Source organism: Trichosurus vulpecula, chromosome 4 (genome assembly GCF_011100635.1).
Source record: "Trichosurus vulpecula isolate mTriVul1 chromosome 4, mTriVul1.pri, whole genome shotgun sequence".
Classification (NCBI taxonomy): Eukaryota; Metazoa; Chordata; class Mammalia; order Diprotodontia; family Phalangeridae; genus Trichosurus; species Trichosurus vulpecula.
The window spans coordinates 77,669,048-77,693,991 of record NC_050576.1 but is presented as its reverse complement, the minus strand read 5'-3'; the positions used below and the strand labels follow the sequence as shown (position 1 = coordinate 77,693,991).

At 40.7% G+C, this 24,944-nt stretch overlaps 1 protein-coding gene across 1 annotated transcript in view; it reads right to left on the bottom strand.

The window, feature by feature from the left end:
* The window catches only part of RGSL1 (regulator of G protein signaling like 1), a 111,934-nt gene that overhangs the window by 24,686 nt on the left and 62,304 nt on the right, over window positions 1-24,944 (bottom strand). The window contains exons 13-18 of the mRNA XM_036757679.1: window positions 20,543-20,660; window positions 17,530-17,647; window positions 16,536-16,665; window positions 13,324-13,504; window positions 11,422-11,560; window positions 11,041-11,165 (exon numbers count right to left, since the gene is read on the bottom strand). Coding sequence (XP_036613574.1) covers window positions 11,041-11,165; window positions 11,422-11,560; window positions 13,324-13,504; window positions 16,536-16,665; window positions 17,530-17,647; window positions 20,543-20,660 — 811 coding nt within the window. The remainder of the gene's footprint in view (window positions 1-11,040; window positions 11,166-11,421; window positions 11,561-13,323; window positions 13,505-16,535; window positions 16,666-17,529; window positions 17,648-20,542; window positions 20,661-24,944) is intronic.

Sequence of the window (24,944 nt, the reverse complement as noted above, 5' to 3'; positions counted from 1 at the left end):
TGCAAGTGTTCCATCACAGGTTTTGGCATGGAAAGCACACTGGTTATACGCCTGACAAGTAGGGCAAGAGGCAAAGACATGGGCAGCTATGTTGGTGACATCTGGGGCAACCAAAACCCTCCTATTTGAATCCACGATTCCTTGAGTTCCAAAATGGCCCTCCCTATGGATAGATAGACGTACTTGGTTATAGAAACTCTGGGAGAAGAGTGGTTTGCCCTCTGGAATCACCCAGATTCCAGCAACCTGCTTCTCCTCATACAACTGTTTCCACTTCTTAACTCTAGCCATCATAAGAGAGGCATCACCACAAGGAGAGAAATTTAAAACATATGCAGGCTCCTTCAGAGCAGCAAGCCTGGCAGCTGTATCAGCATGGTTCTTTCTCCTCAAAACAGAATCATTGCTGCCAGTACGGGTGGGGCAATGAATAGTGGCCAGCGCAGCAGGAAATCTCAGAGTGGACAAAAGGTCTTTGATAAAGTCTGCATTTGTGATGACCTTAGCAGCATATGTTAAAAATCTCTCATAGCCAAAGCATCCCAATGGTGTTGCAGATACCAAATGCATACTGCGAGTCAGTATAGGCTTGTGGTGCTTTTTCCTTTGGCTAGCAGCATGCCTAAGTAAGAACCACAAGCTCAGCAGCTTGGGTACTACGATTAGAAGGCAGAGAAGCCACCTAGGTGGTATCATATGTCCAAACTACAGCAGCGCCAGCATAATGGGTATGTTATCTGATAAAAGAAGACCCATCAGTATATAAAATAAAGTCAGAGTTCTCTAAAGGAGTATCAGAAAGGTCATCATGGGGCTTTGCAGCCATACTCACTATAGATTGTAGTGGTTCCCCAGAAATTGGTAAATTTGGGAGCAATGTAGCAGAGTTGAGGACTGCGCGGTGCTTAAGGGTGATGTTTTCTCCACTAAGCAAAGTCATTTCATATTTGGCAAATCTCTGAACTGAAAAGGCCTGAGTTTGATGACAAAGTAAGAGGACCTCAACTTCATAAGGGCTCTGCACTCTTAAAGGGGGACCCCAAACTAAATCGTAAGCCTTCTCTACAAAGAGGGCAGTGGCCACTACTACCCATAGGTGAGGTGGTGCTCCAGCAACCGCAGCATCAAACTGGGCAGAATAATAAGCTACTGGGTGCTGAATGGGTCCGAATGTTTGAGTCAGGACACCAGAAGCCACCCATCTTTGCTTGTGTACAAAGAAGCAGAAGGACTTACTGTAATCTAGGAGTCCCAGTGTGGGTGCAGATAATGGGGCCCTTTTGTGCTCTGTCAGAGCTGAGAGTTTTTGATAGTCAGGCTACAAAAGTTCTGGAACAGAGTCATTAGTCAGAGAAACAAAGGATTTGGTAATCTCACCAAAAGAAGGAATCTACTGTCTGCAGTATCTGGCTGCTCTAAGGAAGGCTCTCAGCTGCTGCTTAGTTGTGGGTGCAGATGGTTGTTGGACAGCCCGGATATGTTTAGGAGAGACAGTGTGAATCCTGGCAGTCAAAAAAAAAAAACAACCAACCCAAAAACCTAACAGAAGGTACCACTGAATTTTTGACTAGGAGACCTTATGGTCTCTCTAGTGTAGCTCCAGTAATTGGTAAAAGACTGTCCACCTGGCAGATGTCAGCATCTGGAGCACTTAGGAGTAGGTCATCAACATACTGGACTGGGTGGGGGCGGGGAGGTATCTTAAAAAGTGATAGAAGCTAAATCTTTCTCCAAAATTTGAGAGACTAAAGTCAGGCTCTCTACGTAACCTCGATATAGTTGGGTCCATGTCTACTGTGAGTTTTCCCAGATGAAGGTAGACAGTGGCTAAGAGTCTTGGTGGAGGAAGATGCTAAAAAATGCTGAGCAAAGATCTATCACAGTAAAGTAGGTAGCCTGGCAAGGAATTGAGGAAATGAGGGTAGCAGGGTTGGGTACCATAGGATGTTTAGATATGACACAAGCATTAATGGCTCACAAATCTTGAACAAAGAGATAGAGAGACTTTTCATCTGGTCCTGGCTTACGTTTCTTAACAGGAAGGGCTGGTGTATTGCAAAGAGAGTTGCAAGGTATAATAATATTCTGATCTCTCGAAGAGTCAGTGACAGATGAAATACCTGAAATAGCTTCAATAGAAGAAAGATCCTGGGAGATGGATGATAGGGTCTCCTTATGGGTTTGTTAGTAACAGGGATAGCAGATTTCAGGCCTGAAGATCTGAAGGCCCAGAGATGTCAGGGATGTCAGAGAGGATTCTAGAAATGTCCCCAACTGCCTCTTGGTCATTCTGAATGAGAACTCGGAATAAGGAGAAAAAATCCTCAGGTAGGTAGCTGTAAGGACAAAGTGCCATTGGGGGTGCAGGAAACAGTAACCCTAAATTTGCATAGAAGCTCCTGCACCAGTAGGCTTATGGGGGATTAAGGCAGGAGAAAAGAATGCACCACAGAAAGGGGACCCATAGACACTGTATGACAGGACAGCCTTGAAATGTTCTGGGGCTTCCTTGAGACCCCCAAAACACTTAAAGATCCAATGGAGGTATAGTAGGAGCCAAGTCTACCCATCAGAACTGAACTAAAGGTTCTAGTTTCCAACAGAAAGACATGTAGCGCATCACCAACTTTAATGATGAGTCAGAGTTCATTATTGTGGGGAGAGGAATGGACTGGAATAACAGGGACTAGACATTAGGTTTGGGGAAAACAAAAGAATCCTCACCAGGACCCTCCTATTCTTCCCCATCCCCTGCACCTTCAGGCATTATACTTGCCCTGGGACCCTCTATAGTCATGTCCTTTTTTTTTTACTTTAGAGGTCTTTTTTTCTTACAGTAATTTTGAGCAGCGGGGCCCTTCCTCCTACAGTAAACACACTCACACAATTCGAGAAGTTTAGATACAGCTTCTGAAACAGCTTGTATAGTTGCCTCTTTAATGGCCTGTTCAGTAGCTTCCAAAGCAGTGTGTACAGAGGCCTCAAAGACAGCCTCTGCAGGAACAAGAATGGGTTGGACTGGAGCAGGCAAGAACAGTCTGTCCTCTGCATTTTTTTCTTTTTCTTGTCTTTCTTTTTCTTGCTTTTCTTTTTCTTGTTTCTCCTTTTCCTCTTTTCCTTCATAAACATTTAAGGCAAGGGTCTTAATTGGCTCTACGGCCTTTCTGTGCCATCCAGGACATCTCTCATGGAAATGCTTTTGTATCTCAGGCAGTGATTGATTAACAAAGAGTGTGCAAATAATATGTGGGTCTTGCAGGTTGATTGGGTCTAAACCAGAACACTGCTTAGCACTTTGACACAATCTATTAGAAAAACAGTTAAGAATCACTTTCTCTTCCTGTGATGTATCCTAGAATTATTCCAGTTTTCTGGTCTGATTATTCATGCCTCCATATCCAGAAGTAGGAACTCCTGAGCTTCCCATGACCTGGTATAATCCTCAGAAACATTAGGGTTCCAAACTGGGTCCTCTAAAGGCCAATCAGGAAGACCCACAGGGCTACCTCCAGGAACCAATCTATTTATTATTTCTATAATAATACTGTGTCTTTCACCAACAGAATATAAAGTCATCATCAAATCAGTAACATCTGTCCAAGTAGGATTGTATCCTCTAGAAGTGGTGTTAAATTGGGTGATAATGGTTGCAGGGTCTTTATTAAATTTAGGGATGTCCCTTCTCCAAGTGGAGAGGTCAGCAGGACTGAAAGGCTCATGGCCTCCCCTAAGAATCAAGTGACCCAGATGGTTTGTAAATAAGTCTCTCCTGAAGAAGAAAAACACCAGTAGGCTTTTCCTCACTACCAGAAGTGACTAAATCTCCCACCAGTTTGGTAGAAGGGTAAGATGGAGATGCAGAAGGCAGTGGAGTGGGGGTGGGGGAGAAAGAAGGAATAAGGGTAAGGAAAGGAGTAGGAAGAAGAGGAAGGGGAGTCTGGTAGGAAGGGAAGGCACGGAGAGAGTAATAGAACATTGTAAAGGAACAGGAGAGAGTGATGGATCAGGAATGGCAGAGGAGAAAGAGAAGGCAAAGACAGGGCAGGATAGAAGGAGGGTACCTCCAGAAGCATCAGATTGGTGTCTTATGATGTCCTAGGTTTGTCATTAGGTAAAGAATCATTTAATTTGCCCCAACACCTGTATTCCATCTGACTTTGTTTATCTGCTATGGCTGGCCTTAAATCTTTTGACTAAATTGAGACCAAAACAATTCATCACTTGAATTTCTTGCTATTTTAAACCAAATATGACATAATCTAATTCCATGATTTTTGTTTTTGCTTTGGTCATTCCTGGCTCTACCAGGAGTGCTCTCCTTTTCCCATGCTCCAAGGGAGTCCCTTTTTCATGCTAGCTTTAGCATTTTTTGCTCCTATTAGCCTAAATAATTTTTCAGAAGTGACCAAGGAAAAATTTGTAAGACACAATCCCATGCACAGAAATACTGATAAATAGATTTGGGGCTGATAGACTTTTATGGAGCATCCCCCATGAGGCCCAATTAAAACAATGAATATGAAGACTTCTCATTGTTAATTTGAGGCTTCAGCAGAAGTCTCTGCTTCTCCTTTAAGGGCTGAGTTTTATCTTTTCTTGTCAGGTAAGGTACCCATCTGGAGAAATTAAAAAGATCTTTTGCTGGTCCATTTAAAAAAAATTGGCTTATTGAGTGACTAATAGAGATAGTCTCCTCACTAAGAAGAGCTTCTCACTAAGAATTTAATACTTTCCCCAGGAGTTTCTCCCCAAGGGGTAGCCTAGTCACAAGTCTGGTCCTTGGTTTATAGATTTAAGAAAGTCTCAGGAATCCCTCAGGGGTCCCTCTAACAGTTCATGGCATTCCAGTTGGTAGACCTTGCAATCAAGGTACCAATCATAGTGGCAGAACAGGTAGTCAGTTAATGGCTAAGTCAGGCTCATTAGTGCTTTTGTTACAAGTATATTCCTTCTGGGAGGACTCAGGTTTCCTTTACAGACTCTTGATTTCTGTTCTGGGTTCACAATGCCATACTCCTCCAGCATAGGTGCGACTGCCAATGGGTTCAACCTTTTTGTCTGGGACCCACTTTATGAGCTAAATGAAGGGATAGTATTTAGGACAGAATATGGAGACCATCTCTTTATACTTGTAGTGACTAAAAATGAGAGATTGCAACAACACTAAATACTAGTATTGAAACCAGAAGAAAAAAACATCCTTACAATCAAGCATGTTATCGCTATTTTTACTTTAGTCCCTAGATGTCTCCAGAGACCATGCTATGATACACAGAGCCTCACACAAAGTCATGAAGCTCCTAAGAAATGAATGTGTATTAAAAGATCACTTGTCAGGCTGATTCTGTGACTTTTCTCTATATTTGATTGCTCTTCTCCCCTTTCTCGTGGCTTAGAAGAACCGATAGCTTTCCTTGAAGAAAGGAAAATTCTTCAAGGCTTTAAAAACCAAGACCTTAGACCAAACTTGCACAACTTGGCAGTAGGTAGGGGCCAAAATCAAAATAGGCTAAACTTCTTCAGGTAGCAGATAAGTTTTTAGTGGCTCACTTTCCAAGTAAAGGTATATTTAATGATTAAACTACTTTGCAAATAAACCATATTTTAAAAAAGGGAAATGTCAATTAATATCAATGAATTCCACTTATTCATCATGACATCACATTAATGTTTTAAAAAATTACTTTGCTAAGCAGGACAAGTTTTAATACATTTTTCAGGTTTTCTTAACTGTTTACATTTAGTAATGACTGAAAACACAGCAAAAAGATATGATTCTTGCTCCTCTCAGACTACAGACAGACTGACGATGGTTGGTCGCTGCAGGTCATAGGACAAACAGGAGAGAGTGCAGTGGCAACCCACCTACCAAGTTACATGATGGGCATAATAGTGACTAGTGGAAGGCGGGTTAAGGAGGGCACTGACAAAGCACTCATTACATCTTTACTTTCTTTTACATTCTCTACATTTTTTTCTTGGGCTGCCCCAAATCCTGCAGGCCATAGGTTGTGCAGGCTTGCTTTAGACCTTCCCCTGGTTTGACCTAAGGGCTTCCTTTAGAGAATCAAAAAGTTCTCCAAGGTTTTAGAAGTACCTACAAAGATTTTTCTGGGTCTTTACATTGCCAATTATTTCTAAATGCTCACAGTAAACACAAATAGCACCCCAAAGACAGACATAAACAGACAAAAAGCTGCAGCTTTTCCCAAAAGAGCACTTACCTTAAGCTCAGAAGAAACTGAGAATCTGAGGTCAAGAAGAGAGTTAGGTCTTTGCTTTAATTCTCCACGAGAAACCTCCCTTCAGGTGAAAAAACTTCACCAGGGAGTGCTCAAAGAAGTGGGGTTTTCCTGAGAGGCTATTTTGGGGACCAATCTTTCTCCCCTGATTCTACATGAGCCTCCAGTTGTCTCAATAGTATTTAATAAAGGTAAATTGAGGTACAGAGTTCGGAGCTTTATCAGTTTATTAGCAGAGTAGGAACCTGTTAACGAAGTGGGTCAAGTGGCTACCTCGGTTAGGCCAATGATCCAGAGGAGGAGGCACAGCTCGTTTTCATAAACATAGAACAAAGAACAGAAATGGGTAAGAGGGGAAGACAATGTAAAAGCTTATAGGGCTGACAGCATCATGGGTGTGGGGACAACATGATTGGTTACATCAAAGAAAGTGGGCTAGCACCTCCATGGGGCTAGCAATCACCTGTCTCTGCTATTAAGGAATGTTTGATTGGTTTGTGGGACCCATCAGAATTCTGAGGATGTTGATGGTGGACCAGGTATATAATAGACTGCCTGGCTCCTAAGAGGGAGATAAGACCCTCTTTAATTGGACAAGGACATGAAAGGATGGATAATATATTTTGTGGAAATATACCAGGTCAGACTGTAGGCCTTTAAAGATAACAAACAGATGTCCTAGAATTTCCCCAGGAACTACAGGAATACCAGATAACAGTTTTTTTTCCTCTTTAATTATGACTTTAAACTAACTCAGAGGAGAAGGCTGAACTTTTAAACTTAGCTCATAGACAAAGAGATAAAGAAATGTGACTTGGACAGTCATTCAAAATGGGGCAGTAATACAGAAATGGATCAATTACAGAATGGAATTGATTATAAATGATACAGAATCAAATTAATTTCCTCAAGTCAGAACCTACAGTGGACTATCAGGAGACTCTGAATCTTGGAACTGAGTCAGAGAGTAGGATTTTAAATCAGCCACCCAAAATGAATATGCATCAACAACTAAAGGATCCTACCCTATCTGGAGTGGACTGACCTGTGTGCCAAATTCCAAACCAAGAACTGAGCCTGAAAATATCATTAAAAAGAAGAAAATACGAAACACTATGAAGAAATACTATGGGTGAAGAGAAGCCTAAGAGATAAACCCAGAAGAAGAGAATAATTCCACAACTATAAGGTGAACCTCAGAAGGGAAAAATGATTTGGGCACAAGGTTTTCAAAAGTGGCTGGAAAATGAAGCAAGAAATAAAATATGAAATTATACATGAAGTGAAAGCTCAGAAAGAAAAAAGTAAAAGTGGACTAAATAGTTTAGAACAGAAAGTGGAACCTTACTGAAGCAGTAGGGACATAAAAAAAAATGGAGCAAAAAGAACTCAATGACTCCACAAGGCAAGAGAAAATGTTTGAATAAACATATGTGAATCACTCTGTGAACCTAAAGGCACTATGTAAATAATAGCCATTATTATATTATATAGCTATTATCATTGTAGCTATTATTATTTCAATATTTTTCAAAATATTTGAAAGACAAAAGAAAATATTTACTATAAAAAATAGCTGACTTGGAAAACAAGTCAAGGAAAGAGAATTTAAGAATCACTAGACTCCCTATAAACCACAATAATAATGGCTAATAATAATTATAATAAAGATAGGTAGATAGATAGATAGATAGACAGATGGATGGAATTAAATAGCCCTTTAAGTTTTCTAAGATACTTTACATAGGCCATCTCGTTTGACACATGATCAAACAAACAACAAACAAAAACCTCCTGAGGAACATATTTCAAGAAGTAAAAAATAAAGAAAATCCTTTCTTTACCTCCTGAAAGAAACCCCAAACTGAAAATGTGCAGGAATATCACACTCAAAACCCAGAGCTTCTATGTCAAAGAAAAAATGCTGGAAACATCCAAAAAGAAAAAGTTCAAGTATCAAGGAATTACAAGTCTTACATAAGACTTGCACAAGACTTGGAAGCAACTATAAAAAAACAGAAAATCTTGGATATGATATTCCAAAAGGAGAGTAGGCATCCATTCTTCACTATTATCTGAACTAGACTAACACACAGAATTTAGTATAGAAATATCAATTTAACTCAACAGAGATAGAGGTGGGCATGGGAAAATGAAAGGGAACATTAAGAACAGGAGCAGATTCAAGTAAGAAGTAGTCGCAAACAAAAAAAAAAGCAACTTTAACTTTGAGGATTGGTCATAAAAAGAGATTAAAAAGTGTAAGAACCAGAGATCAAGGTCTGACCTTGAAGAGAGACCTTGAAGGAGGCAAAAGAGTAGGAATAGACCTTTTCAGTGACAGATTACTAGGAGTGATCAAAAAGTTTCCCTTTTTCCATCTACTTCTTTGTAAAGAAGATGGGTGGAAGAAAAAAAGAAGAAAGTGTAAGAGGTTCTGATTCAGGTAAATACATAATTAACACGCATAATGGTGAATATGAATGGTATGAATTCACCCATAAAACAAAGGAGGGTAAAAATGTATTAGAAAGGAACGCACACTTGAAAATACAGATTCTGAGGGTTAAAGTGAGGGACTGGAGAAGAATTTATTTTGCTTTAGGTGAAATGAAAAAGTAAGAGTGCAAGTATCTAGACAAGACAGCAATAAACAATTATTTCTCAAAAAAGAAAGGCAAATTATAAACAATCATACTTTAAAAAGTGCTTGATACCATTTCTGTTCCGAGAAAATATTGCTATCCTCACTTCTTCCATAGTAGAAGAAAATGAGATTTAGAGATGTTATTGAGCTTGTTTCAACAAATACGTCGTCCCCCTTCCCCCCACTCCAGGCTGCCTGAGAATGTACTAGTTGACTTTTCACAGTCTTGAATAAGATAAGTCACAATTCTATTTCTTCCAGTGAGATGGAGGACTACCAAGTCTTCCTCTTTGACTGACCACTGTGTCCTAAGGTTTTTTTTTTTTTTAGCTAGATAGTGCAGTGGATAGAGCATGGGGTCTGGAGTTGGGAAGACTTGAGTTGAAGCCTGGCCTGACATTAGCTGTGTGACTCTGGGTAAATCATTTAACTTCTGTCTACCTCAGTTTTCTCAACTGCAAAATGGACATGATAATAATAGCACCTACCTTTTATGGTTATTTTGAGGATCAAGTGAGATGATAGTTGTAAAATGCTTAGCACAGTGTATAACATATGGTAATAGCTTAATTAGTGCTTGTTTCCTTCCTTTCTTCAGATCTTATTATCTGATTTGCCTCTATGTCCTGTCATTTAATCTACTGCTGAAGCTTAGGGATGCCTGGGCCTTGCCATCTGCCCTGCAGTTGAATTTTCTTTTATGTGTTGTCTTCTCTAAGTAGAGTATGAATTCCTTGAAAGATAGACTGCATCAGGAAGGCAATAATAACAACGCAGATGATAATTGTCAAAATGCCTATGTAGTTCTGCATCGCAAAGTGTACGCGGCTCTCCACATAGAAGGCAGAAGAAGTAAACCATTTATTCAGACACCAGAGGACCACATCCCACAAGCCATTTATCCAATCTATCAGGGCAGTAGAACATTCCAGATACCATATAACAACCTGGAGCCTCTTCATCCCAAGACCTCTCCAACCCCCTGCTGGGGTCTTCCTAAAAACAAACGCACAGCACAGCTAAGTCAGCTTATTCTGTTCTAATCATCACAAGGGCAGCCATTAGCAGCCATAACAGCTCTCTCTCTGCATTTCCTGTGACATAACTTCCTTTTCCTGTCAGGAAGCTCCTCCCACCACATATGACTTAGGCTTCCTGTGATGTAAGCAGGTCACATGGCCTATTAATGGGGGGGGGGGGGAAGATCTTCAAATCTAAGTTGCCACTACATAGACTGTCTCAGTTTTCCATTTTGTCTCTCCAGCACTTAGCACAGCACTTGACACATCACAAGTGCTTAATGAATGCTTTTTCATTCATTCAAACTGAAGCAAAAAAATCACATCTTCTCACTTATAGTGTAGGGCCATGATCACTAGCCCATGCTCTCTCTCTCTCTCTCTCTTCTCTCTCTCTCTCTCTCTCTCTCTCTCTCTGTCTCTATCTCTTTGTCTCTCTTCTCTCTGTCTCTCTGTCTCTGTCTCCGTCTCCATCTCGCTCTCTTTCATTAATTTATTTGTCAGTGTTTAGCACAGGGCAATGACAAGCAAAAAGAGAATGATATGAAAGGTAAAGCAATTTCTTCAAATGTAAGGTTTTTTTTTGTCGTTGTTCCATCATTTCAGTTGTGTCTGACTCTGTGACCCCGTTTGGGGTTTTCTTGGCAAAGATCCTAGAGTGGTTTGTCATTTCCTTCTCCAGCTCATTTTACAGATGAGGAAACTGAGGCAAATAGGGTGATGTGACTTGCCCAAGTTCACACAGCTAGTAAGTGTCTGAGGCCAGATTGAAACCCAGGAAGATGAGTCTTCCTGACTCCAGGCTCAGCACTCCATCCACTGTGCCACCTGGCTGCCCCAGGTATAAGATAGGAACATCTAAAAAGAAGGCCTAAAAAGGGATATAACAGTTATCCAAAAAAAGACAATTAAGATTCCCTGACTTCATAACCATCCTAAGAAACAGTAAAAGAAATAAAAACCGTCGAACTAAGTATCAGGAGATTGATTTCAGTCTTGATTCTGTCTCTGACTTGCCTTGGGACCTTAGACAAGTCTCTTTCTCTCTCTTGTCCTCAGTTTTCTAATCTCTAAAATGAGGGAGTTAAATTCAGTTCCATTCTAGCTTTACGGCACTAAAGGAGATACTCACTTTTTCCAGAAGTGCATAATAACAGGGAAAATTGACATAATAGAACTGTGGAAGATAGCTCGATCCAGGTGCCCATCCGTAATTGCACTGTGAATGGTGTCCTTCGTGTTTTCGGAAACATTCACCTGCCCAAAGAAAAGGAAATTTATGTCACTGATGCATGAGTCATAGTCTGATGTCCACTCCTAAGGAAGAAAGTGCTATTCTCCTTCCTCTGGGGTCTCCTCCTTTTCTGCCATCAGAGGAAATTCTGAGACTGGAAGCTAACCAGCGAGGGGAGATTACGATCTGGTAGAAGTCATCCTCAGTCCTTGCTGAGGGCACACTGGCAGGACTGGTTCCTTGAAATTAGCCAAGAGCTGAGCTTACGTCGCCCCTTACCCGTAGTCTGGGAGGAATTTCAGATGCGAGGAAGAGTTTGTAGATAATAGTTCCTTTGGCTTTCAGCAGTGCAATATCATTTTCGTTGAAGACTTTGTTAACTTGCAGTACTAAGGCTGAAGCAACCAGGTCATTGAATCTGAAATAGAATGTTGAATGGGATACCAAGAAAGAGAAAGTTGGGTCATCGGAGGAAGAAGACAGTAGGTCCAAGCATTCTCTTTTGGCCTAAAGATGGACCCTCCCCTTTGGATTAACTGTTAGCAAAATTGGGAAGTCAGTACAGTTCAATGTCAGGAGTCCAAGTCTCCCCTTTTTCTATGTGCTTCTGTCTACCTTCAGTTTTATTCTCACCCACCCCCTCGAAAAACTCCACATACTTTTGCTTTTTTCTTCTCTCTCATACCAAAATCTCTTTCCCTAAAGGGATCTACCATTCATCAGATATCATTTCTAACTTTCTGTGAATTAACTTTAAGTCAAAATGTTACCTCTCCTGGGGGTATTTGCATTCTATACTTTATGACAGTGGAGTGGAAAGTGGGGTACCCTGTTCAATGAATTTCATGCAACAATGAACAATTGGAAGGAGCACTTTTTTGGGTTTAGGAGGGGTTTCCTAGCATTCCTCTTGGATGAAGGGTTTGGACCAGAAGGTCAATTATAGCTATTATGTAAAAATGGTGGCAGCTTGAAGTATTTATTGACTTTTTCAAGGTCTGTACAGGTGATCTCTTGCATTAAGGTATGGTGGAAAGAAAGCTGAACTTGGAATCAGAATATCTATGCTTAAGTTCAAGCTTTCCTACGTATTAGCTGTATGACCTTGACCAAGAAATTTCCCTCTCTGGACTTCAGTCTCTTCAACCATAACATGAGAAGACTGGACTTCTTGTTGTTCAGTTGTTTTCAGTCGTGTCTGGTTCTTCGTGACCCCATTTGTGGTTTTCTAGACAAAAATACAGGAGTGGTTTGTCATTTCCTTCTCCAGCTCATTTTATAGATGAGGAAACAGAGGCACGTAGGGTTAAGTGACTTGCCTGGGGTTACATGGCTTGTAGGTGTCTGAGGCCAGATTTGAACTCAGGTCTCCTTGACTCCAGGCTCACTGCTCCATCCACTGAGCCACCTAGCTGCTTTAGAAGATTGAACTAGATGCCCTCTAATTCTAGCTATAATCATCTATGACTCATAGCAGAATAATGATGATGATGATAAACATTTCACTTTAAGGTTTGCAAAGTGCTTTAATATATTATCTCATTTGATCTTCATAATGACCTTGAAAGTTAGGTGCTCTTAATATTATTATTCCCATTTCATAGATGTGGAAACTGAGGCTGAGATAAGCTCCAAAAGTCACACCCACTAGTACATGTCTGAAGTAGGATACAAACTTTGGACTTTCTGACTCCAAATTCAGTTAATGCACCATGCCCTCTGCCTAACAACGGTCTTATATTGTCATACTCAACAGGAGTATTCTCTAAATATTCTTCTTTACCATATTATATCCCTAGAAAATTTGCCAAGAGTTTTCCCACCTGTAAAATGAACTGGAGAACGAAATGCAAACCACTTGAGTATCCCTGCCAAGAAAATCCCAAATGGGGTCATGGAGAGTCAGACACAACTGAAAGAACTCAACAACAAAAGACTACTCTTGAGGGCTGAAAAGCCTTCAAGTCCCAAAGAATGAATCTCTAATAGTGAAAATGTTAGGAGTTATGATGGGCACTGAGGGAGATGTTTTTGAGCAGGGGGCCAATCTGGCGATCCCTCAAATTCTACCATGTAGAAAGTCAATTTGTTTTGCCTAGGTCCAGGAAAACCCTGGCCAAGAGGAAAGGTGGATAGTAATGAAGGAGGGCAAGAAGAAAGAGGGGAGTGGTGTCAACTTACTTCTCTATTTCAGTGAAATAACTTAAGTCATTGACCAGGAAGTTGATGATGATCATCTTATGGCCAAATATACGGCGCTTTACAAATACAAAATCATCCATGTCAACTTCTAAGCCCAGCTTGGCGGGGACAGAAGTGCTCGCCGTGGCTGTGTTTCTGGGTGGCCCCGGTATAATTACATCTGAAAGACAAAGAGAGACAGAGAGAGAGAGAGACAGAGAGACAGAGAGAGAGACAGAAAGAGAGAGAGAGAGAGAGAGAGAGAGAGAGAGAGAGAGAGAGAGAGAGGGAGAGGGAGAGAGAGAGAGACAGACAGACAGAGAGAGACAGACAGAGAGAGAGAGAGGGAGAGAGAGAGAGAGAGAGAGAGAGAGAGAGAGAGAGGGAGAGGGAGAGAGAGAGAGACAGACAGACAGAGAGAGACAGACAGAGAGAGAGAGAGGGAGAGAGAGAGAGAGAGAGAGAGAGAGAGAGAGAGAGAGAGAGAGAGAGGGAGAGGGAGAGGAGTTAACATCCCTTTGTCTAAGGCTTTCATGAGCCTGGAACCAGAGTGAGCATCTAAAGTCAAGGGAGACACTCTAAAGTGAAGATGCCAAAACACTACGTGGTCCACAGCACTCCTGAGTCAGGACTGAACCAGTTCAAATGTAATTGAGAACTATTTAACAAAATAAAAATACCATAAAACACAGATAGGTAGTGGTTTTCTCAGTCAATATGTGGCCAACAGGGATCCTTATGAATGGTTTGCTGGTCCCCAGTTCTACTTGAGTTTGATACCACTGCTCTAGAGGACCCAGAATTTGGGTCTATTGGGTAGCCACTCTCTTAGGCTTAGGATTTAACACAAAGCGGACAAGTTAGTCAGCCCAGGTTAAGGCTTTGGATTAATAGCACAATTACACCCTACCCCATAACTTCTCTCTCCTCAGATTGTATATGAATCATGAATATTTTAGCTGAAGCTGGAGCCATCAGCATTTAATTGAGAAGAATGACTGACATTGATTTAAAGTTCTCAGAGTATTTTACATACATTATCCCATTGGATCCCTCCAACGACCTCATGAGGTATTATTATTTTCATTTTTAGATGAGGAAACTAAGACTTTGAAAGGTTACATGATTTACTGGTGATCACATAGCGAATAAGTTACAGTCAGGATTTGGACCCAGATCTTCCTGATTTAAAGTCCAACATTCTTGCTCACTAAGCCACGCTGTCTCGGACAGTGTGACTATAATAATAGTAATTACATATATTATTAATAATTATATACATATAATATGTAATTAATAATATCTATTTTATATATAATAATTACATGTATAATCTTAATATATGTATGTGGATAGATAGATAGAGAGATAGATAGATAGATAGGCCACCTTAGAGGTAGCTAAACACAGATTAAAGACAATGATCATGGTGAGGGTCTGGAGGACAGGTGAGGAAAACACACCATCCCTCCTCTCAGTAGAGACTAAAATAGGAGATGATGAGTGTGGCATGTGCTGTCACATCATCACTGTATTGATTTTGTTTTACTATTTTCTTTGTGACAAGAGAGGATCCCTAGGGAAACATTAGAAAATGTCTAATTTCAAAGCACACACTGCATCTTTAAAACTTTTTTAAAAAATGTAATTAGCTGTGCTAATTCTTCTATTAAAGCTACGAGAAGACAATCCATCCTGGGCATGAGATATGTGACTTTTTGGCAGCTAGGTGGTGCAGTGGAGTGGATAGAGTACTGGACGTGTACTCAGGAAGACCAGAGTTTGAATCCTGAATTTGAAGACACTCACTAGCTGTGTGACCCTGGGCAATATCTTGATCTTTGTCTGCTTGAGTTTCCTCGTCTGTAACATGGGGGCTAATAGTAGCATCTACCTCCTAGGGTTGTTGTGAGATAATATTTGTAACATGCTTTGTAAAGCTTAAAATGGCCTATAAATGCTATCATTACTACTGAATACGTTATAGTGGGAAATGCGAGAAGGAAATTAGATAGTAAGAAAGGAGAAAAGTATGGTTAAGGGAGGGCAGAGATGTTTATTTTTGATCATTTTTACCCCAACATGTTGTTCCAAGCCTCATCCTCTCCTCAGTAAGAGCTGACATTTCCTCTCATTGTCCCCACAACGGTCTTGTGGAGTAGGCACTATAGGAGTTATGATCCCCATTTTGCGGATGAGAAAACGGAGGCTCAGAGATGTTCATGTGACTTTCTTGTAGTAACAAGAAGGTAAGAGTTTAATTTGTAACTTTAATGTATTCCCAGTCCAGCGTCCTTTCCGATACACAGCACATATTTACTTATCTCTGTACATTGTGCTTGCTCCCAGAAGCATATAAGCTCCTTGAGGGCAGGGGTTGTTTCATTTTATCTAATATTTTTGTCGTTTGTGCATTGCACATGAATAGTGTATGTGCTTGATGAATGAATGAATATAATCTGGAAGGAATGAGTTAAGTTGTACAGGTTAAGAAGTAGGAGTCAAATGGTAGGTAGGCTATGGGCACCTGAAGAGATGTTCGTGGCTCTAGAGGTGTATGATTTTGCTCCTTGCCAGAAGCCATGGGGGAAGGCTGAGCCTTGCTCTAGAACTCTGGCTTCTACAGCACAAACATGGACCTGGCTCCTAGAGGATGCTAGAGAGGAAAAGGAATTCTCCTGTTTGGGAGACTCGAAAAGAAAAGTCTCCTAAAGCTCCCTAATTTGTTCCTTCTTCTGCCCTGACTTTTTAATTTGGAAAACAACGCTGAGAACCTTCTTGCCATGTACCCCAAATTGTACTTCCCGAGGGACACAGGTGAAAATTTAGGCAGACCTGGTATTGCCCTACAGCTTTCTCCCCTAGCAGGACTAGGGCACCTCCTGTTTCCTAGGGAGTCACAGGCTTGGGGCTCTATGATGCCAAGAGAACTCACTGACTCTGGAGACCCAGACTTGAATCCTAAATTTGCTTCTTATTACCTGCTTGACCCTGGACAAGGCACTCAACATCTCTGGGCCTCAGTTTCCTCATCTGTAAAATGGAGGAGTTGAACTAGGTAATCTCTGAGGTCCCTTTCACCTCTAAATTCTATGATACTTAAAAGAAGACTGATGCTATGCTCTGTGGATACCTCTCTGGGGTCCTCTAAGTGTAGCACGGTGGTCACCACAGCAACAAGAGAAAGGTTTCCGAGGGGCAGTGACACTTACTTTCCTTATGACTATGCATTTCCTTAAGTAGAAATTCCTCAAATTGGTGGCGGCTTTTGGGTTTCTTCATTTCCCTTCGAAATTTACAGATGCTCCTAATGATAGCACACAGGTTGATCCATACCCTTTTCTGCGGAGAGAGAGAGAGATACAGAAGGATTGTGAGCGCTGGTGGCCTGCCGTACAACCTGCTAGCCTGGGAGAGCGGGAGCAGAAAGTGGGAAGGAAATGAGGACAGAAAGTCGGTGAGCAAGGCAACAGAGAAACAGCTATTTGAATCACAGAATATCTGTGCTGAACACTAGTGGTCATCTCTTTTCTTGCCCCTACCACCTCCTACCTCCCACCTCCACTTTTGTGGGTTGTAAAAACTGGGTCCTGTGGAGATAAAGTGACTTGTGTGAGATCACACATCTGGGCAGCAGGGAAAGGAGGAGAGGGGGAACAGCCTCTCAGTGGGCTCATCAACTTCTTTAGGCCTCAGGATCCATAGGCCCACGGATGATGGGAGTCAGAGCCAGAAAATGTGACCTCCAGTCTTATAGTTAGTGTAAACTACCTTGAACAAATGTAAGCAGCAAAAGAAGTTCTAAGCCATCTCATGGGAATACCTGCACATGACCCTGGGCCATTCCTAGCACCTGGCCTAAGGGTGGTGCAGGGATCTATTACTCTGGCATCTTGTCACCTAGGATGACTGTCCTCTTGTGAGCAAACTCCCTTAAACAACCCAATTAACCAACCAAATCCTAATAAATATACACACATAACCCACACAGCCTGAACTGCCTTCTTTCTTCAGTATCTCAGTGTTAGGTTGGAGGATCAACCACCCTACATTTGGCATAATTAGGGCAGACTGCTCCTTTGAACATATCTTGTGTCTTTACAGCCCAATTCTTATATTCAGAGATGCCTTACCTATGGGATTCTAGACAACGGCTGGACACACCAAGGTTGAGACAAGACCCAGTTTTTCATCTCGCTCACTGACCTTCCTGAGTTGTAAGGGAATTATCTTCGTTTCCTTTTTCAGCTGCTTTTGCTCGACCTCACGTTCTACAACTTGAATTTGAAGGCGAGGCGGGAACATGTCTTGGTAAATTTTGAACCTGCCAGCAAGAGACAGAGGGTATTAAACATATTTGGAAAAACACACTTGTCAGACACCAAGCAGGATCCAGATAAACTGTTAGAGTAACTTCTGAAGATTGAGGCAGCCGTGACCTTAGGTGTGTTTAATAGTTATCTTGTCCCTTTAAGCCTTGCTTTTCTCCATTTCTGCTTTCTTGTTTTACTCTTAAATTAAAAGTCTTAATTGAAGTGTGTCTGGGAGAATGGCATAGGAGAAGAGCCAGCTTTTATCAGCTGATGGGCTATGCCTGAAGCCTTGGGATCTATTATTCTTGCACAGCTGATATAGATCCAAGAGAGGATTAATCAGGAGAGCTTGCTTATTGTAATATTAAGTTGGGACTCTTTTTTACTGTTTTAGAATGCTAAATTAAGTGTCTTTGATTGAGCCTTACTAGGTGCAAAGCTCCAGGCCTTAACCCCTAATTACTAGGTGCTAAGCCAATGTGGGTGTGAAGCCCTCAGGGTCCTAAGGGGAGCTGCTAAGACCAGAGCCAATAGTAGGTGCCTAAGTTCTGGTTGCTCAGATGAGGTTGATGACATCTAAAGACTGTATAAAAAGAGAGAACAGAGTTGTTTGGTTGGGGGCTCTGAGCCACAGGAGTGGTGGTGTGTGACTCTGGGCCGGCCAGATATTGATGGTTTCTTGGTAACTATGAATTGTGATCTGGTCTGTTTATATTGTGTATGTTTGTAACTTGTTTGTACTTGCTCTGAGGTTCAGGTTGCTGGCTTTTCCTCCTGAACTAAGTGAGTTTATATGTATATGTTGGATTAAAGTAAGATTGTTAACTCCTTAATGTTGTTTTCCTTAGTAAAGCAGATTAAAAAAACTTGTGCTAGCAGCATTTTTGTTGCTGGGCTTGTGTTGGTCTTTCACCCCCACAACAGCTGCTAGCCAAATTGTTGCAACACTTATCTGTAACATAAAGTCCTCTTTTTGGCATTTTAAGCCCTTCACAACCTGGTTCTAGCCCTCATGTCCAAACTTATTACATACTACTCTGTTCTGTGCACACTGTAGTCCTGGCTAACTGACCTTCTTACCCTTCCTTATGCCTAAAACTTCAGCTTCCTCTTCAGTGCCTTTGAACAGGCTGTCCCCCATGCCTGGAATTGTGTTGGTAAGCAAAATGGGCTCTCAGCACTCAGTCCAACCAAGTGCCCTTGAAGAGTTTGGCTTTTGTTTTCTTTGAGTAATTCAGTGTATTTCATTGAGTCTCACTAGGTGCTATGCCCCAGGCCCAAAGCTAAGCCTATGTGGGTGTGAAGCTCCCAGGGTACTAAGGGGAGGTGCTAACTCAAGAGTCAATCATAGGAGCCTAAGTTCTGGTCATTCAGATGATGTCTGAAATGTTATAAGAAGAGAAGACAGAGCCATTTGCACAGGGGCTCTCACTCTTGGTGGCATGGAGACTCTGGGCAGCTGTAGCTAAGAGCCCTCCAGTTCGTAAACCCAGATGTTGGGACTTTGTTAAATTCTGGTAACTATGAGTTGGGATTTGAATCAGACAAGGTCTGTCTGTTGATGTTTGTACTTTGTTTGTAATTTTCTCCGAAGTTCAGGGTGCTGGTTTTTTCCCCTGAACTAAGTGAATGGTATTTGTATGCTGAATTAAAGCAAGCTTGTCAACTCCTTAACGTTGCTTTCCTTACTAAAGCAGATCAAAAGAACCTGGGCTTTTGTAGCATGCTGGTAGCAATCTCGTTGTTGGGCTTGTGTTGATCTTTCACCCCCACAACAGCTGCTAGCCAGATTGTTGAAACAGGAATTCACTCCCTCCTCCCCTTTGCTCCTCAGCATTTCTAGCTTCCTTCAAGGCTCAGCTCAAGGATCATTTTCTATATGAAGTCTTTCCTGATCCCTGCTCACCCTCTGTAGTTTCCCTTCCCCATCACATAGTACCAGTTTTATTTATATCCTCATATTTCGAAGCTGTCTCTCCCAGCTAGTCTGTAGGTTTGAGAGCAGGGGACAGTTGCATTCTTGTCTCTGTGTCCCCAGCACATATCATCACACCTGGCATATAGTAGGAATGGAATAAGAGTTTGTTGACTGGTTGATGGAACTAAAGCTACAATGCTATAATACTGGGCTGTCCATGGTTATTTTCTTTTAAAAAAAATAGTTGACTATATTATCAGCAATCTACATATATTCAAGGTGAATGAATTTCAATTTTATCAGTTTCATGAAAGTGAATTTATTTTTACCTGCTCATCTTCCAGAATTCAGCCACATAATCAGAAATTTCATGTGATTAGATGCTACTGGCTGTTTAGTTCATATGTGATAAAAAAAAAATTAGATCTTTTTAAACTGGAGAATAAAAATTGAGATTGGCAACTCCCTGGGGTCAGGTGAGTCATGTTGGATAAAAAAATCCCATGTTGGCTGTTTAGGATAAAATGAAAATATGCACACAGTTCTGGGATGAAAGCCAATTCCTTACCTCTGGTGCTCTGCTGCATCAGAATGAGGTCATTCTGGGCAACACACCTATGGTATTATATTCCCATAGTTTTGGGACTTCCTAACTGGACCATATCATGGACTGGGCCTTTGAGATGAGGCATAGAAGGCTTTGAGGGGACAGGTCCTAGATCTACCTTGGCAATGCTGATGACTCTGAAGAGAACAGTCTAGTTTAACATCTAAGCTCTTGTTCATCTTATGATGGTATGATATTCCCCTGTGATTTGAGATTAAACGCATTAGCCCAGAAGAGAAAGCATTGCCACCAAAACAAGGGAGAAAGAGGAGAGTAAGGAGTCTGCTCTAGAAGAATATAATGGCACCTGGGCTTCATCCTTGTGACCTACCGAAGCCAATAAATTTATATTAACAGATCCCTTCGGCCCATGCTACTTACCATTTTTCTTCTAGGTATTTCAGGATTTGGTTCTGGGCCTGGATCAACATTGCTAAGGGAACTTGACGCATGTGAGAAATTTCTTTGAGGATAGGTAAAGCACACTGTAGTATGTCCTCTGTAAAAAAAAAACCAAAGGAAGAGGAGGAAATCAGGAAACACCGCATTCTTTTACCAGCTAGCCATGGTTTGCTTTCTCATGTGAGACATCTTCTGTTGACCTTTCACCTTCCTAACTTTTACTTCCACTGGAGTTCAATTACTCCTTTTCTCTGAATCTCCTTAGGATTCACTTTGATTTTTTTTTTTTTCGAGGTGGAGAAAAGTATGTCAGGGTCAGGGCCTGTGATTTCATCAATGTAGGAAAATACTAGTCTGGAAAAGCTCTCCACCAATGGAGATCAGAAACTCATCTGTAACTTACAGGATCTTAAGTGCTTGGACACTGAAAAGTTAAAGCAACTTGCCTAATGTCAAATAGTATGTTTCCAAGGTGAGATTTGACTTTAGGTCTCTGAGAGAAATGATTATTAATGACTAATGATTTCTAAAATCCTCATTTCAAAGTTCAGTCTTTGAAGGACATTACTGATGATGAGATTGAATGAACTCTCTACTCAATCTTGTTCAGATCCTGCCCAACCTTATAGGAATTTAATGGAAGGTGAAAATCCCAGCCCTTTGTGTACTGCTGAGGCTTGGGTGGGGGATAGAAATTCTTTGGATAGATTCCCTAAGGCTGGGCAATTTTGAAGTAAATAACATAAAGTTCCATTCCCTAGTCCCTTACTGAAATGGGTCAACTTCCCACTGTAATATTCATTCTCTCTTCATCGTAATATTCATTCCTTATTGATCGCCACCCTCAGGAACACCTACTCTTCCAAGGGCATATCAACTGTGAGCCCACCGCCATGAATCATCTTTGGTCCAATAGAGAGAGCCAAATGATCATTCCTTCTATTAATAAAATGGTTAATTATGTGTCTCGCACTGGACTCTTCTATTACTTCACATGTTCTCTCTTCAAGTCTTTTAAACTTGAAATGGTTTACTAAGGTGTGAAGGTATGCTCAGGTTGGGAATTCTACTCAAGTAGCTAACTATGAGGACATAGTTTTGTCTAGCCTAGCAGATTAGTCTGAGATCTCTGACTAATCTTCTGCCATTTAGTCACACAAAGCAAGCCAATTCACCATCCAGTATCCTTTTTTGACTTCCTGACACATCTGTATTCACTCACCTTTCAATATAGGCTAAACTTCCCTCCTGTTTCCTCAGGAAATCTTTTTGGAACTATATGCCTTTTCTCTTTTTCTGTCTTCTTCCCACCAGCGTGACTAGATAGACATATATCCTTTCTGTTCCTAGCATTCCTTCAATTCAGACACATGTGTTATCTCCTAAAGGATACATCAAGCTTTCTTAATTGCAAATAAGCAACTAATTACTTAGTATTTGTTATTGTGGTTGTCCTTCTTTCTTGTTCTTCATTCTAGAAGAGGACCAATGACATCATGAGGATGGTGTTTGACTTGCACATGGATAGGATTTAAGTGAGGCAGAGCTGTGTAAAGTTATCAGCCTCACTCTCTCCTCTAGAGTCATCAAAGTCCAGTGGCAAGACAAAAGTCAAGACAACTGACAATGGCCCAGGATGCAGTGGGATACCTTGGCTTTTCTTGGCTTTAATTTAGGGTCTTGTTCAAGTCTCAGTTGGTCTGAGGCAATACCCATTCAATGACTAAGGGCGAGGTAAGAACTGAGATAAAAGATGGCCTTACTTACCATCACAAAAATATCAATCTGGGAGGGAAAGACCCTCAGAGTTTGGGGCTAGAACTGAAAACTATGGCTATTCACACTTATTCTAAGCCATTAAAACCTAAACAATGAGCCCCAGAGGTTTGAGGTGGGGGCTATTATTGATCATTTGATGAATGCCAGAGTGATTTGGATTTAAAGGCAGAGTCTGGTAGCTCCATTTGAAACACAATGGGCTTTTGAAGCCTGCTTTTCTGAGCTATATTTCAAGAAACTGCAAATGAAAACTGCACATAACAAAAAGTAAATTGGCCCAGCTTTTTGGAAAAAAAAAATAGTCAAATTAATCAATTAAAAAGGCATTATGAGAAATTGATGGGGGATATTTTAAATCTGGAAGACCTATCAGTCATCACATCACAAAAATCTCTACCTACTCTTGTTTTCACTCTTGTTGCTGATGGGGGTACTCTTCTTTTTTCTTTCTTTCTAATAATATTTCATTTTTCCCAGTTACACATAAAAACATTTTTAAACTTTTTTAAAAAAGTTTTGAGTATCAAATTCTATCCTTCCTTTCCTGCTATCTCCCTCCCTGAGACGGTAAGCAATCTGGTATAAGTTATATGTGTGCAATGACATAAAACATTTCTGTATTAGTCATTTTGTGGAAGAAGACATGAAAAAGAAAGAAAAAGTGGAAGGAAAAAAAGGAGGGAAGGAAAGAGGGAGGGAGGGAGGGAGGGAGGAAGGGAGGAAGGAAGGAAGGCTACTCCCATTCATTCTAGTTCTTCTAATTGACTAATGTGAAAATATGTTTAATAGGAATGTCCATATAGAGCCTATATCAGATTGCATGCCGTCTTGGGGAGGTGGAGGAGAGGGAGGGGAAGAAAATTTAAAACGTATGCGAGTGAATGTTGAAAGCTAAAAATAAATAAATTAACTTATTAAGGAAATTATATACCACGGCTTGTTCAGCTATTCCTTAATTGATGGGCATCCCCTCTATTTCCAGTTCTTAGCCACTACAAAAAGAGTTGCTATAAATATTTTTGTATAAATAGGTTCTCCACACCCCCCCCCACTTTTCTTCCATCTTTTGCAATATGAACCTAGTAGTGGTATTGCTGGATCAAAGGGTATGGGCAGTTTTATAGCCCTTGGGGCATAATTCCAAATTGCTCTCCAGAGTGGCTGGATTAGTTTATAACTCCACCAACAGTGCCTTAGTGTCCCAGTTTTCCCATATCCCCTTCGACATTTATAATTTTTCTTTTTTTGTCATATTAGCCAATCTAATGGGTGTGAGGTAGTACCTCAGAGTTGTTTTAATTTGTATTTCTCTAATCAATAGTGGTTTAGAGCATTTTTATATGACTTTGACCATTTATCAATTAGTGAATGACTTATATTCTTATAAATTTGACTTAGTTCTCTATATATTTTAGGAATGAGGCCTTTATCGGAGATACTTGCTCTATATTTTCCTCCCAATTTTTTGCTTTTTAAAACTTTTGGTTGCATTGGTTTTGTTTGTGCAAAATCTTTTTATTTTAATATAATCAATGCACATATATAACTTGTTTAAAATTCTTACCTTTTTAGGAAGGGAGAGGGGCAGAGGGGAGGGAGAAAATCTGAAACTCAAATTTAAAAAAAAATGAATGCTGAAATTGTCTTTATATGTAATTGGAAAAAATAAATACTATTAAAACGTAATATAATCAGAACTATCCATTTGACAATCTATAATGCTCTCTATATCTTGTTTAATCCTAAATTCTTCCTTTATCATGGGTCTGACAGGTAAACTATTCCATGCTCTCCTAATTTGCTTATGGTATCATCTTTTATGTGTAAATCATGTACCTATTTTGAACTTATTTTGTTGTAGAGTCTGAGATGTTGGTCTATACCTAGCTATGTTATATGTGAGGGAAAGAGTCTGTAGGAAACAATATAGGCAGTACCAAGACTAGGAAGGGTAGCAGAACCAGCAGCAGCTCAACTCTGTCAGCACCATAGCCAGGGAAGGCAAGGTTGCTGTAGCTGAACTGTATTATGCTACCATTTTTTCTGGGATATTTAAGCAGAAGGAAGAGTGGTGACTGTTGTTTATAGATAATTAGACTAGATTTAATTGTATTCTCTTTTGGCAAATTTGATTATTTGTGGAGTGGGATTTAAAATCAGATTAGCCTCTGGGGCTCAGGAAGGTTAGATTATCAGGGCTATCCAGGAAACTTCCCGAATGTTAGCACGCCTCCAGTGTTTCAATATGTTAACCAATGGCAAGTGGCTAGAATACCAGGAGAGTGAGTGTGCATTGCCTCTTCCTTTCTGGCATCTCATGTGTTCAGTACCTTCTTGGTTATATGGGCCTGTTTCCTTATACAGTTGAGTCTTTTATGATAAAGAAATTCAGAGATAGCTCAAGTTGCAACTGACGAGGAAATTCTCTGAGACTGTCCCCATTACCCTTGGATCATGTCTAAGAGAGCCAGACATAGTACTCAAGCATAGGACTCACCATATGTCCCTTCTCCCTCCCTACCTGCCTCTCTTCTCCAATTTCATCTCTTGATGCCCCAGCCCCTACACATAGCCCCTTACTACAGTGATTCATAGTGATAGT